At 36.6% G+C, this 14,065-nt stretch overlaps 2 protein-coding genes across 6 annotated transcripts in view; one reads left to right on the plus strand and one right to left on the minus strand.

Annotated features, from left to right (window-relative positions):
• The window catches only part of CTNNA3 (catenin alpha 3), a 1,903,490-nt gene that overhangs the window by 1,052,462 nt on the left and 836,963 nt on the right, over positions 1–14,065 (minus strand). The window lies entirely within an intron of this gene.
• Positions 661–14,065, plus strand: part of LRRTM3 (leucine rich repeat transmembrane neuronal 3) — a 180,595-nt gene continuing 167,190 nt past the window's right edge. Inside the window, exons 1-2 of the mRNA XM_055274453.2 lie at positions 661–4,589; positions 4,925–6,456. Coding sequence (XP_055130428.1) covers positions 4,586–4,589; positions 4,925–6,456 — 1,536 coding nt within the window. The 5' untranslated portion in view covers positions 661–4,585. The remainder of the gene's footprint in view (positions 4,590–4,924; positions 6,457–14,065) is intronic.

Genomic DNA, 14,065 nt, shown 5'->3' on the forward strand with positions numbered 1-14,065 from the left:
CAGTTTCATATTGGACTAAAATTTGGCAGTATTGCCAAACTGAGATTTGATTTATTTACCCAATTTAAACAAAATATGTTTAGCTATTTGAAGTCCTATAAGCACAATAAAATAAAAAGTCTTTAGATACATGACACTATTTTTATAATTGTATAAATCATTAAGGCCCTAGATGCATTGGGGATATTTAACTTGTCAGGTAGTTTACGGTTTGTTCTGTATGTGATATTAAGTGCAAAAGAAGTTGCTAGTTTCTGAATACATAATGCAATATAATTTTGCTTCTGCTGAAAGGCAAATCAGAAATAATCAGCTTACTATAGTCGACAAGTAAAAGGAGAAAAAAACTTTTAAAAAGTATACAGGCAAATTACTAAAATCTTTTAGAACACAGTCTTTTCTTTTTCTCTTGAGGGACTACTCTATGTCTTTGCAGTAATTTCTGCAGCCTCAAGTATTCAGTGTGGCTTAGAATCACATTATTTTGTTTTGGATTTCTCAACTAGCCTCATGGATAATCTTCCCTCTTCAAACAATTTATTATCCTGAACCAGCTCAGACCTGGTTGTGATGCCGACTTAAGGGATCGTGCCAAGGTAGGGCCATACACAGTTCCTGGAGGCTGACTCAGTTAAAGAGTGGCTACTGATTACTGTTGAGAAAGAGATTGATGGTCAGTATTTTTTTCCTTAACATTATTTTATTAGGAACATTTTTCCTTGTCAATCAATATATTTTGCTTCAAAGCAATTTTTATTGTAGCACATCATTCCTATCATATAGTTTTGTTTTATTTTTATTTTATTTTTTATTTTTGTGGATACATAGTAAGTGTATATGTTTATGGGGTACATGAGACGTTTTGATATAGGCATGCAATGTGTAATAGTCACATAAGGGTAAATGCGGTATCCATGCCCTTAAGTCAAGCATTTACCCTTTGTATAAAAAACAATCCAATTATACTTTTAGTTATTTTTAAATGTATAATTAATTCATTATTGACTATAGTCACCCCATTGTGCTAGCCAATACTAGGTCTTATTTATTCATTCTAATATTTTGTACCCTCAGTTGTTAGTATTAAGACTAAATATCAATTATAAGATCCAAAGGGTAGGTGTAAAGTCAGAACTATGCACTAAGATCAGGAACCAAGATAACAGAAAAATGTCTGAAAACTAACAGCAATGTGTGTAACACAGCAGAGAATAATATTCACCGTAAATAATTCAAGAAGGTTTATCCCAGGAAAAGCAAAGTGAGAGCCCACATTCTCAGTGGGTTCCTCTGTTCTTCTGTCACTGGGAAGTAAAGTATGATGAGCAATAAGCACAAAGTTAATGGGTTCTCCAGCCTTCTGGAGTGGCTCTCTGCAGCTCTTGGGCAAAACAGATGTCTCAATGACTACCTGGGAGAGTGAGGGGAAAACTCAGAGCCTTTCAAGCAACAGAGGTGTGAGAGAGAAGTTATCAATATATAATTCCCATTAGTCTGTTTTTGAGAGATACAAGTTGTCAAGCCCATTTGGGATATTAAATGGTAAGGGTTCAGTATTACCCTTCTGTACTGTGCAAAGGGGAATAGTCAAAAGCATATTTACTGTTCTCATGAAATTTGTAGTTTAACTATGAAGACAAGAGATATCTCTGTGAAAAGTAAAGATCACTTGCTGATCAGCTAAGCTTTCTCAGTTTCTAGTTTTTGTCTTTGTATATACCTCCTTGAAGAATACTTTCTCCAAAATTGTTTCCAGTCTCACTGACAGAGGAAATTTTCAGGACTCAATCCCATGTACAAATGTTGAACATTACATGATCAGTTATACTATATCCATTGTACTTGTGACTCCTATAAAAACATATTTTTTCAGTAACTATTTGTTGCATATTTGCAATGTGCCAAGTGCTATTGTAGATATTAGGAAAAATGAAGTAGACAGAACATTGTCTTTGTCCTCATGGAATTTACATCTCAGTATTCTAAGTGTGCATACCCTCTCTTCCTACTAGGAGAAAATATTATTTTTAATCATTCCTTCACAGTGAGTTTCTTAAACTTATTTCATCAGAGACTATTGAAAAGCACACACTCTTCCATCCCCCTAGAATGAGAATCCTGGGGGAGGGATTGGGAAGTCTGTCTTTTTAAGAAACTCACTTGATGTTTCATGTGCATTCACAGCTTAGGTAACTCTGGGGGAAAGCACTGCCCTGTTAAGAACATACTGCCCAAGGAATTGGTAATATCCATTGTACTATATCTGTAGGACCCCTTTTGATTGTCATTACTAGACTTTATCAAACATTTCATCCTTGGAGAATGTGAAAACGCTCCATGGTTTTCCACAGACAGTTCACCTAACAAAAAATAACAAGGCAAACTTTTTCAAGAATACCATTATTTTTAAATAAAATGCCTCTACATGGCAGATGTTATTATGTTCTACTCTGGGGATGAAAAGAATCAAATATGATTAGTTATGGTCCACAGAACCAAAAGATTTATTTTAAAGATAAAGTTCAGATGATGAACATAAAGGAAGTTATCTCATCAAAGAAGGCAAGACTGAGTAAATCTCAGAAATCCACCATATACAGTATTTAAAAATGCTCACTAAAATTGTTCTTTGTGAGTTAACAAAGGTCAGTATAGTCAATATTCAGTACATAATCCTAGCAAGTACAAATAAAGTTAATATTATTCAAATATCTTACACAGGCTTATTGCATGCAACACACTGTTCTAAGTAACATACAGATATTAAAATGACTTAATTCTCAAAACATGTCTCAAAACATGAAGTGAGTTTTTGTTTTTATGCCCATTTTGCAGATGAGAAAACTGAGGCATAGGGAAGGTAAGTAACGCGCTTAAGGTTACATAGCTGGTAAATTGTAGCCAGGAGTTGGAATCTGGGTGCCAAAATCTATGCTGTTAATCACTAAACTACCCTGCCTTAGTTTTTATACTTCTTTAGGAACCTCAGACCAAAAGAAATTTAGACAATTGTAATAGAACAAGCAAAGATTTGCTGATCACAGCTTCCTTGCCCCAATCCTTTAATCGGCTTCCTTTTCACTGACTTCTTTTTTAAATGAAGGTAACAATGCTGTTGAACAGGATCATCTAGTGGTTAGCAGTTCAGCATAAGAATGACTTGCTTCAGAAGCTCAGCTCTACCACTTGCTTGCTGTATGACCTTGAGAAAGTTACCTCTCCAAGTCTGTTTCCTCATCTTTAAAAGAGAGGTTATAATAGGACCCACATCATACTATTGTTTAAAGAGAAAACAACGTAGCCCATTTAAAGCACTTAGAAAGTGCTCCATAAATATTATTAGTGTAATAAATAGCTGCAACATCAATAAAGTATGAACCAAATGATCTCTTGATTCATATACTAACACTAAAATGGTTTATTTCCCTTCTAATTAAAAGAAAATTACAACAACCAAAACAACAAATGAAACCATAGCCATAAAATCAATTATATCATCTGTGAGAAAACCGGAAAGGCTATTGGACACATTAATTCATTTGTCATCAGTCATCCCCTCTATTCCAAAATGTTTGTGTTCTAACATCCTGAGACACCTTGCATAATATAATCACTGTGACTCCAAGAGGTCAAATGGGCAGGCAGTTAATGCTTCTCTGTGAAAAGCTCAATAATTCATTTTACAAATTTCAGTTTAAAGCCTGCGTTGAGGTTAAGAAAAATTGACGTTCGGTCTGTGAACTTAATGTCAAGCTCCAGAAAAACTCTGGGCAGCACATGTTCAGCAATTAAGTGGACACAGACAATAAAGACGTTGCCAAATTGTAAAACAAGACTTGGAAATCACAGAAAATGTTGCTAGTTATTGATCACGGTGACCATTCAGTTCCTACTGAGCCACCCGAAAGAATCATTCATTTTCCAGCAGAGAGCCTGCTCATTTGCAAGATAAAAGAGAGACATTTCTGCACATGCCCATAATGTTCTTCACCACTGGGGGCAGCTTTACATAAGACTGCATTCACTGAAACCAAAGCAACAGTCCGAGCAGCTTTCAGAATGACAGTCTGCAGAAGTGAGCTGAGCGTGTGCGCGGTACGGGGCTCTCCTGCCTTCTGGGCTCCAACGCAGCTCTGTGGCTGAATTGGGTGCTCACCACGGGAACTGCTGGGCTATGGAATACAGATGTGGCAGCTCAGGTAGCCCCACATTGCCTGGAGGAATACATCATGTTTTTCGATAAGAAGAAATTGTAGGAGCCGGTTTTTTTTTTAACCGCCCCCTCCTCGCCCCCCAAAAAACTGTAAAGATGCAAAAACGTAGTATCCATGAAGATCCTATTACCTAGGAAGATTTTGATGTTTTGCTGCGAATGCGGTGTTGGGATTTATTTGTTCTTGGAGTGTTCTGCGTGGCTGGCAAAGAATAATGTTCCAAAATCGGTCCATCTCCCAAGGGGTCCAATTTTTCTTCCTGGGTGTCAGCGAGCCCTGACTCACTACAGTGCAGCTGACAGGGGCTGTCATGCAACTGGCCCCTAAGCCAAAGCAAAAGACCTAAGGACGACCTTTGAACAATACAAAGGATGGGTATGTTTTGTCATTTTTCTTCTTTCCTTCTTAAAAACAAAAAACAAAAAACCTCTAGTGTGTGTAATAATTCTGCCTTAATTATTTTAGAGATTATCTTGCTCTGCTCTAAGACCATATGAATTTATTTGCTTAGTGGCACGTTTCCTTGTTTAACTATTTAAGAAAACAAAATACTAAAGACAATTCTCTTTAATTACAAAGAGATAATATGTGATGTTAAATGTTATCTAGATTTAAATTTTTAAAAATGAAAAATATATGCCTATTTTTGCTTGATTAAAGATTAATTCTTTTTTGGGGGGATAACTTTTCTAAGTTGTTTTTATTTCCAGGTTTCAATGTAATTAGGCTACTGAGCGGATCAGCTGTAGCACTGGTTATAGCCCCCACTGTCTTACTGACAATGCTTTCTTCTGCCGAACGAGGATGCCCTAAGGGCTGTAGGTGTGAAGGCAAAATGGTATATTGTGAATCTCAGAAATTACAGGAGATACCCTCAAGTATATCTGCTGGTTGCTTAGGTTTGTCCCTTCGCTATAACAGCCTTCAAAAACTTAAGTATAATCAATTTAAAGGGCTCAACCAGCTCACCTGGCTATACCTTGACCATAACCATATCAGCAATATTGACGAAAATGCTTTTAATGGAATACGCAGACTCAAAGAGCTGATTCTCAGTTCCAATAGAATCTCCTATTTTCTTAACAATACCTTCAGACCTGTGACAAATTTACGGAACTTGGATCTGTCCTATAATCAGCTGCATTCTCTGGGATCTGAACAGTTTCGGGGCTTGCGGAAGCTGCTGAGTTTACATTTACGGTCTAACTCCCTGAGAACCATCCCTGTGCGAATATTCCAAGACTGCCGCAACCTGGAACTTTTGGACCTGGGATATAACCGGATCCGAAGTTTAGCCAGGAATGTCTTTGCTGGCATGATCAGACTAAAAGAACTTCACCTGGAGCACAATCAATTTTCCAAGCTCAACCTGGCCCTTTTTCCAAGGTTGGTCAGCCTTCAGAACCTTTACTTGCAGTGGAATAAAATCAGTGTCATAGGACAGACCATGTCCTGGACCTGGAGCTCCTTACAAAGGCTTGATTTATCAGGCAATGAGATCGAAGCTTTCAGTGGACCCAGTGTTTTCCAGTGTGTCCCAAATCTGCAGCGCCTCAACCTGGATTCCAACAAGCTCACATTTATTGGTCAAGAGATTTTGGATTCTTGGATATCCCTCAATGACATCAGTCTTGCTGGGAATATATGGGAATGCAGCAGAAATATTTGCTCCCTTGTAAACTGGCTGAAAAGTTTTAAAGGTCTAAGGGAGAATACAATTATCTGTGCCAGTCCCAAAGAGCTGCAAGGAGTAAATGTGATCGATGCAGTTAAGAACTACAGCATCTGTGGCAAAAGTACTACAGAGAGGTTTGATCTGGCCAGGGCTCTCCCAAAGCCGACATTTAAGCCCAAGCTCCCCAGGCCGAAGCATGAGAGCAAACCCCCTTTGCCCCCGACGGTGGGAGCCACAGAGCCCGGCCCAGAGACCGATGCTGACGCCGAGCACATCTCTTTCCATAAAATCATTGCGGGGAGCGTGGCGCTTTTCCTGTCCGTGCTCGTCATCCTGCTGGTTATCTACGTGTCATGGAAGCGGTACCCTGCGAGCATGAAGCAGCTGCAGCAGCGCTCCCTCATGCGAAGGCACAGGAAAAAGAAAAGACAGTCCCTAAAGCAAATGACTCCCAGCACCCAGGAATTTTATGTAGATTATAAACCCACCAACACGGAGACCAGCGAGATGCTGCTGAATGGGACGGGACCCTGCAACTATAACAAATCGGGCTCCAGGGAGTGTGAGGTATGAACCATTGTGATAAAAAGAGCTCTTAAAAGCTGGGAAATAAGTGGTGCTTTATTGAACTCTGGTGACTATCAAGGGAACGCGATGCCCCCCCTCCCCTTCCTTCTCCCTCTCACTTTGCTGGCAAGATCCTTCTCTGTCCGTTTTAGTGCATTCATAATACTGGTCATTTTCCTCTCATACATAAACAACCCATTGAAATTTAAATACCACAATCAATGTGAAGCTTGAACTCCGGTTTAATATAATACCTATTGTATAAGACCCTTTATTGATTCCATTAATGTCGCATTTGTTTTAAGGTAAAACTTCTTTCATAAGTAATCCCCCACATCTGCTGTTAGCCTCCTGGTGGGACCAAATCTACAGTTATAGAAGGTTTGCACCTCACTGGCAAATCAAGGAAAGAGGTGAATGATTTCAGGTGCTCAGAGCTTGAGCTGATTCTTGGAGATGACTCAGTTATGGGAACACTTTACAGACAGGCAGAACCTTTAAACCAATGCCTGACTTAAAAAAGAAAATTGCAGGAAACTATCAAAAGATGGTGCTAGGTTAAAGCGGCAACCTGAGCAGTTTCCAGAGGTGTCTGAATTACAGTAAGGCAAGCACAGGGACAAAGTGATGAAGGGTTAAAATACTGCAAGCAGACAACTGCAAAATGTGAGGAGATGACAAAAATGTAAAGTTTTCGACTCAGCCTTGTCTCTGAAACCCAGCTGTGTAAAATCAGATTAGAGGTTTCACTGTCAATTTCTTCTAGCCTGTGTGTTTCATAAATAAATAAATGAAACAGCATTGAGAAGCCAGATTTCTCCACCACACCTCACGTTAGTTAGGGAGTTTTCACATAAGGTTCGCGAATTGGAAAGCAGCTTGCTACAGGCATGTGGTTGAGAGCTTACCAGAATTTCTCTTTCCAGTTTTTTTCAAAGACCCTAATGTAGTTAGTAGAATCCTTAGCTCTGTCCTGTTCTGTTCAGGATTTGTCAGGCTGCCCTGTTGTGTTCCATTACATGTCCTGCACACACCAGTCCCCTAATGACAGACACTTCATTCAGATGTGTAAAGAGAACACATTCCAAGACATGCCTTCCACCCACAGCCTCATTGAAAAGGATGACTTTGATAACACCTTAATAAATGTATAAAATGAATCTTAGAGGAAAAAAGACCAACACTATGACAGTTCTCTGTTGCTTTTCTATTGCTGATATTACAGTGTCCCTCTGTTCATCTGTATTGTGAACTCGTCCATCAGTACAATTCTGTACAGACCCTGTTGGCAATCTGCAAGCTGCATGCATGTTTTTATGTCATTGGTGAAAGTTTATTGACTGCAGCACGAATATCATAGCCTCCGTATTTGAGTAACTTGAACCACAGTCAATTAAGGTTTTTAGAAAGATATATTTAGTCTGTATTCTCCTTCATCCTCCAAAATGAACAGTTCTATTATAGAAGCAAATATCAGGAACTGCAACATTGAGGCTGTTTCATTTAACTTGGCTTGCCAACCCCTACATCTTTAGCCATGTCCCTCTTCTCTGAAAACAGAATCACTGCAGCAACAAAGAAAAAGTGAATGGCTATTTTTACTAAATTTTTTTCTTGTTTGGGGGTTTTTCATATGCTGAGAGGAAAAATCTAGGCAAGTCACCATAAAATAAAATTTTAAGGATGCCAGATTATTAAAATCATACTTTTATAAGCAATAAAGAAAAAGAAATATTTAAAGTGGATTTCTCAAGGTACTTTGATATTGATTAAATCTTACAATAGATGCCACTTCAGAAAAACATCGTAGCTACAATATTTACCCATGAATAATTGTTGAATATACATGTATTCATGACAAAAAGTCACCTATTTCCAATGGATTAATAATGCAGATACTTCCTCACAGCTTACTGGATGACTGAGCTTATTGTGATGTTTTTTACTGAAGTTGTAACTTTACATTTTTCATAAAGCATCAGGAAATACATATTCCATCTTAAAAAGAAATTTTCTTTGGCTAGCCTCATTTTTACCTGTACTAAAGATGTTTGTATTGATGAAATGCAGTCTTAAAGTGAAGAACCCCATTTCTATTTTTCACTTAACCTTCTGCCTTACTTGTGATGGATACCAAATATATTTAGGCAAGGAATACTTATATTTTTGAATTATTGCAAATTCTCGATGCTGTGGTGCTACTAGTATATAGAAAATATGCTTGCTATATTGAAAAGCATTTCTAAAATTCAAAGCTACTTGGTATATAAAATATAACACTAAATGAATCACCAATATTTTGAAAGCTGGTCACTTTTTAATGCCTAACTTTCCTAATAAACATAATAATAGATAAGAACGAAAATAAAATCCCTTAGGTGGTAAAACTCATTTTGATTTGGGACATGAAATTATGGGAAAAAAAGTTCTTTCTTCCTCCTCACTCTTTGAGAATGAATCTTCTGTAGTTCTCAGTATCTTCTAAGCACAGATATATAATTCTTGCAGATTTAATAACTAGTTTACCACTGTAAATTTTAAAACGCCAACTGCCAGTCTCCTGCTCAAAAGTTGTTTCCTCACCTCCATCTCATGGTACTTTCTGGACTACATATCATAAATCTATTTGTATAAGTATTTCAAGTTCATGCAGATTAGAGAAATGTGATTGATATTTATTTTCTAGTACATATTTACAGAAAATATTGGACTTCCCTCAAAGGTGACAACAGTTAAAAAAAAAAAAAAAAAAAAGCCTGACCTGTTGAACTACACAACAGAACACAGAATACTTTGCTTTACCAAAACAGAGAAGAAATGGGATTTAGTCTCTAAACTGCATGTGAGTTTTTTTCCATTTTTATTAAACCCAGTACACATAGTGCTACCACAGCATGTAGTTAAATAGTCCCAGTGCCACAGTCTTGTAAGTAATACTTATGCAAGATATATTCCATTGAAATGAGTTTGTATTTTCCAAGGATGTTGACATTACATCTTTTCAAAGAATTTAAACAATTTTTTACTTGATTTGGTGAGTGAACTACCTAAGTAGACACGCTGTAAATTGTCTTTCTATGGAGAAGCAGTGACATCTAGTGGCTGATTAGACTAACCACAGCTTTTCACACATTTTAGCTTTTTATCCTGAATCCTTATGTAAACGTGGTTTACAACGTGTTTTTTGACTAGTAAATCAGATTTGAATTTTATTTAATTCATTTCCCTGGGAAATATAATATAATGTAATTTTTTAATGTTATACTTTTTATTTTGACTTTTATAGTAATGCTGGAACAGACGCCATAGAATTGGTACTGAAGGCTAGAAATAAGTGTCCAAGATGAAAAGCGAGTAACAACGCAATAAGAATAGATAAGAAATATTTTAAAGTGCTTATACTCATCGATGCTGGCTAAACATTTTGATATTTTTATTAAATGGGTTAATATATTTCATCAGCAAGATACATGTAATGTAGGTAGGAAAAATTTTAATATCAAAAGAGTCGGCATCAGTTATTTACTGGTCAGTGGATATGTCAAAGGTGTCAAAGGAGGGGGGCCTCCCCTTCTGGCTTTAGAACTCTCCAGTTTGCTGATTGTGCCAGTGACCTGTGCTTTGCCTCAGCGCTTTCTCCCTCCCTCCCCCTTTTCAGCCAGCTGAACACTGGTTCTATTAGGCTCCCTGACAATGATGTTACAGTCTAAGAGGTGATGATTCATGGATAATGAAATTATGCTCTCCTTCTGGGGAAGGATAATGCAGAGTCAGATTCATGGATTTGGCAAGAGGTTTTAGGATGCTGTAGGTGCATGAAATATCTCTTCTTCCCTTGACATTTACCAAAATGAGAACTCAAATCGTTTATTTAAAGTGTGGATTAGACTGCATCAGAAACAAGCATCAGGTCATGAAGCCTGAGACAAAGTGAGTTCCAGACATGGCAAGTAAGAATCGAGCCATGAGAAACAAAAAATTCAGAAACTGTGTTGCTTCATCTAATCCTTTTTGCTCTGGATTCCCATTAGAATCCAGATCTGTAGCTAACCCATGGAGTATTGCTGTTGTTGTATTCTCCGAGCTACCCACACTAAAAATCAGAGGCAGTTGGGGGAAACAATGAGCACAAAAGAATATATAGGTAAATTTGAATGACATAAGTTTTAAGAGAAATAAAATGGATGGATGTTAAATAGTTTGTATCAAATAGCTATAATTAAAAACGAATTACAGAAATAATAATAATACACAGGTGAAAGTCACTGCTTTTCTAACTTAATAGCCTACAGAATTGGACCCAAATTCTTTTAGCCTCCAAAAGTTGGTGATGATTTTGGATAGTTAATACTACCAATAAAATCTAAATAACAATAATTTATGATTCTTTTTCATTTGAGGAAAATATCACAGCCAGGCATGGTAGAATATGGGCCTTAGAAATTAAGACCTAAATTCCAGTTCCTTTGACACTAGCTAATCAAGTCATCGCAGGTACATTTCCTGGCTTTTCTGAACATGAAGTTTCTCATATGTAAAACAGATGTGTACTATTGACTGCTCATGGTTATTGGGAGGATGAAATGTGAAAAGTACTTTGTAAACTCTAAAATGGCAACTACCTCTTCCTTTCAAAAAGCCCTTAGTGAGATACTGAGTGGGGTTTGTTGTTCTATGTTTGGCATGAGCCAAAAAGAAATCAGTAACCTCCGTGTTACAGAACCCCAAGCCCATTTTACATCATTACAAGTCTAGAACATTGTCTTTGATTTTCTGTTTTCGCATAGGCAAAGCTTCTTCCACCTCATGTTATCTAAGTCTATGATTTTTACACTGATTATCACAATGTACAACAGACATAAAGACACCGACCAGGGAACACTAAAACAAATACTTATCAAACTCATTGAAAATTCTACTTGTATTTCAAATCAGGTAACTACAGCAAGGGCTTTCAATCAGGACGTTTACCTGTCCACTCCCTTCCTAGTATCATTGTGTTCAATCCTTGTTGACTTTACACTGGATCAATATAATGTTTATATGGCAATATGACATCATTATTGAGCAAAAAGTAATTGCATATAACATGTTACTGTAGAATTAGCATGCATTCCAGGTATCAGTCACATGATATCTGCTCTGATGTTTCTCCCCTGGCCACTCCAGTAGAAGACTGTGCCCAAGATCTCCTCTTAGTTTAGAAATTACTATTGACTTTATCAATTATAATTATTGAAAAGTCACTGGATAAAAAGGTGCATAAATGTACAGGGACTTTCTTTTATATGTCATTGCTGATGCAAAATTACATCATTAATTCATCAAAGAATGACCAAAAGCTTCCTCCGCTGGATATAGCTGCTCTTACCAATATGAAGCAGCAGGTGTATTTTCAAAATGTTTGTAATTTAAGAAGACACAGACTGTTCCTCTTTGACAACTGAGTTCCTATGGCATATCTAAAGATCAGAGAGACAATGATGGTTTTTCAGGTGGGGAAGCAGTTGTGAGTTTTCTGACATTATAACTTCATAGGGTCATGAATGGATGCTCTTGAGTTAGGGATCCTGAACATGTGAGGAAAATTCCAGGAACACAGAGAGAACAGGAATATCTGGGACATGATATAAGACTAAGCAAGTACAATGTATTTTACAATTATACTTTCTAACAACAGAACTTCTATAAGCAATAATAATTCATTTTATTGAAAAAAAAGAAAAGAAGAAGAGCTTCTATCTTATCCTTTCCAGAAAATATTGTAATGATAACTAATAACTTTATTAACAATTCTCCATGTTTTCTTTTTATTTTTAAGGGCTCCCACTTCTCCCAATCAGCATTCTCATTTATTCCTTTCTCCCACTCTTAAATTGTTGTTCTCCTTATTTGAAAGAGTCTGTAATTCCTATATCACCAAAAAATGTCTTCCTTTATAAACAAACACAATTCAGTCATTCTGTTCAAAAGAGCAGCATTATCTCCAAAAGAAAAGTTACACACTTGCATTAAATATTAGAACATAAAACAAATTTAAAGCTGGCTGACACTTCTCTTTCCTCTACAATCTATAAAACACCTCTACAGTATATTATGATTTTCAATTGAAAAAATAGGATATATAGTTGAATTACAGTCTTACAAAGTATTAAAGCTTACTGTGTTCCTTCTTAATTAGCTAACTCCTAGAAAACAAAGTATAGGACTTTATGTATAGGGGTACTCAACTATATTTCACCAATCAGAAACACTCTTTCCAATAATCAGAATTTTGTCTTCTCAAGGGTAAAATACAGTTTTTTTGGCCTGGCATATAAAATAGTAAGGCAAATACTACATTTAGCAAAGGCAATTTTTGTTGACATTTCATCACATCAGTTACATCTATGCAGGGTGGAAAATACATTTTGTCAGTAAGGAGGAAATGGCTTCAATTAAATGTAAATCCTTATTCAGCATTCTTGGTGCTAAAGCTTATTAATGAAGTGGGAGTAGAATGAAAATGTCGTCAGACAGTGAAGCTACAGTATCATGAGGCTATGCTACATTGAGTGGTGTTCATAGCTTCAACTGGGTGGCCCTCATGTAGCTAAAAAAGTGCTCCTGGTCATTAATATTGATCTATGTACTTTCTAAAGGAAAGAATATGCTTACCAACAGAGCCCTCGTATTGACTGTCTTCCTATAAGTTTCCCTCATTAATCTTTGATGCAGTCAACTAGAATCTCACAAGAGCTTTAAAGGAAACTTGTAGAATGCATCATGTTGATATTGAAGAAGTAGAGTAGCTTTTAAAATTCTGATAAAAGTGTGATAAGATTACAACAGTGAAACCTCTCTAAGGTACAACAGTGAAAATAGTTATAATGGTGAAAACTCTAGGAAGTTTACCATAGTGAAAACTCTCCAAGAAGTTTAAAACTCAGCACTTTGAGATTAGTGTTGGCATGTACTAGTCAATTTATGAAAGGGATTTTGCCTAATGTATTCAAAATTTTAATATGAAAGGTATAAATACTTGGTTTGTGTACTGCTTCCAATAGAGGGTTAGGTAACATCACTGAATTATTATTAAAATGGAATATGTAAAGATCTTTCTAATATGGCAGAGGACATATTACATACGTATTTGTATTTCCACCAAGGTAGACATGTTGTACATGCCTAGAAAATATATATATATATATTTTCCTATTAGGTGAATATTTTTCGTATAATGTGAATATATTTGGGTATAATTGAGTCCTTATTATGTACCAGGAATTTGTATATATTATCTAATGATTTGATAAAAAGCGTTTTATGCCTTTTGTAAACTCAGATAATTTTCCTTAAAATATAAGAACAGAGCCCTTTATATTGAGTCTCTCTTCCTGTAAGTTTCACTCATTAATCCTATACATTTTCACTTCTTTATAGGACTGCTCTAAAATAATTCATACCCCACCCACAAAAGGCTTCTCAAAGCCAAATCATACATCTCCGATCCCTTTAGGAAATACTTTCCAGCGATTTACCATTAGAACATCCCTCTGCTCGTTAAAGTCTAATCTGCCAGTATAGTGTTCCTTCCAGCCTGTGGCACCCACTCCAGCCTATCTCATGT

The sequence above is a fragment of the Symphalangus syndactylus genome, chromosome 4 (assembly GCF_028878055.3).
Source record: "Symphalangus syndactylus isolate Jambi chromosome 4, NHGRI_mSymSyn1-v2.1_pri, whole genome shotgun sequence".
Classification (NCBI taxonomy): Eukaryota; Metazoa; Chordata; class Mammalia; order Primates; family Hylobatidae; genus Symphalangus; species Symphalangus syndactylus.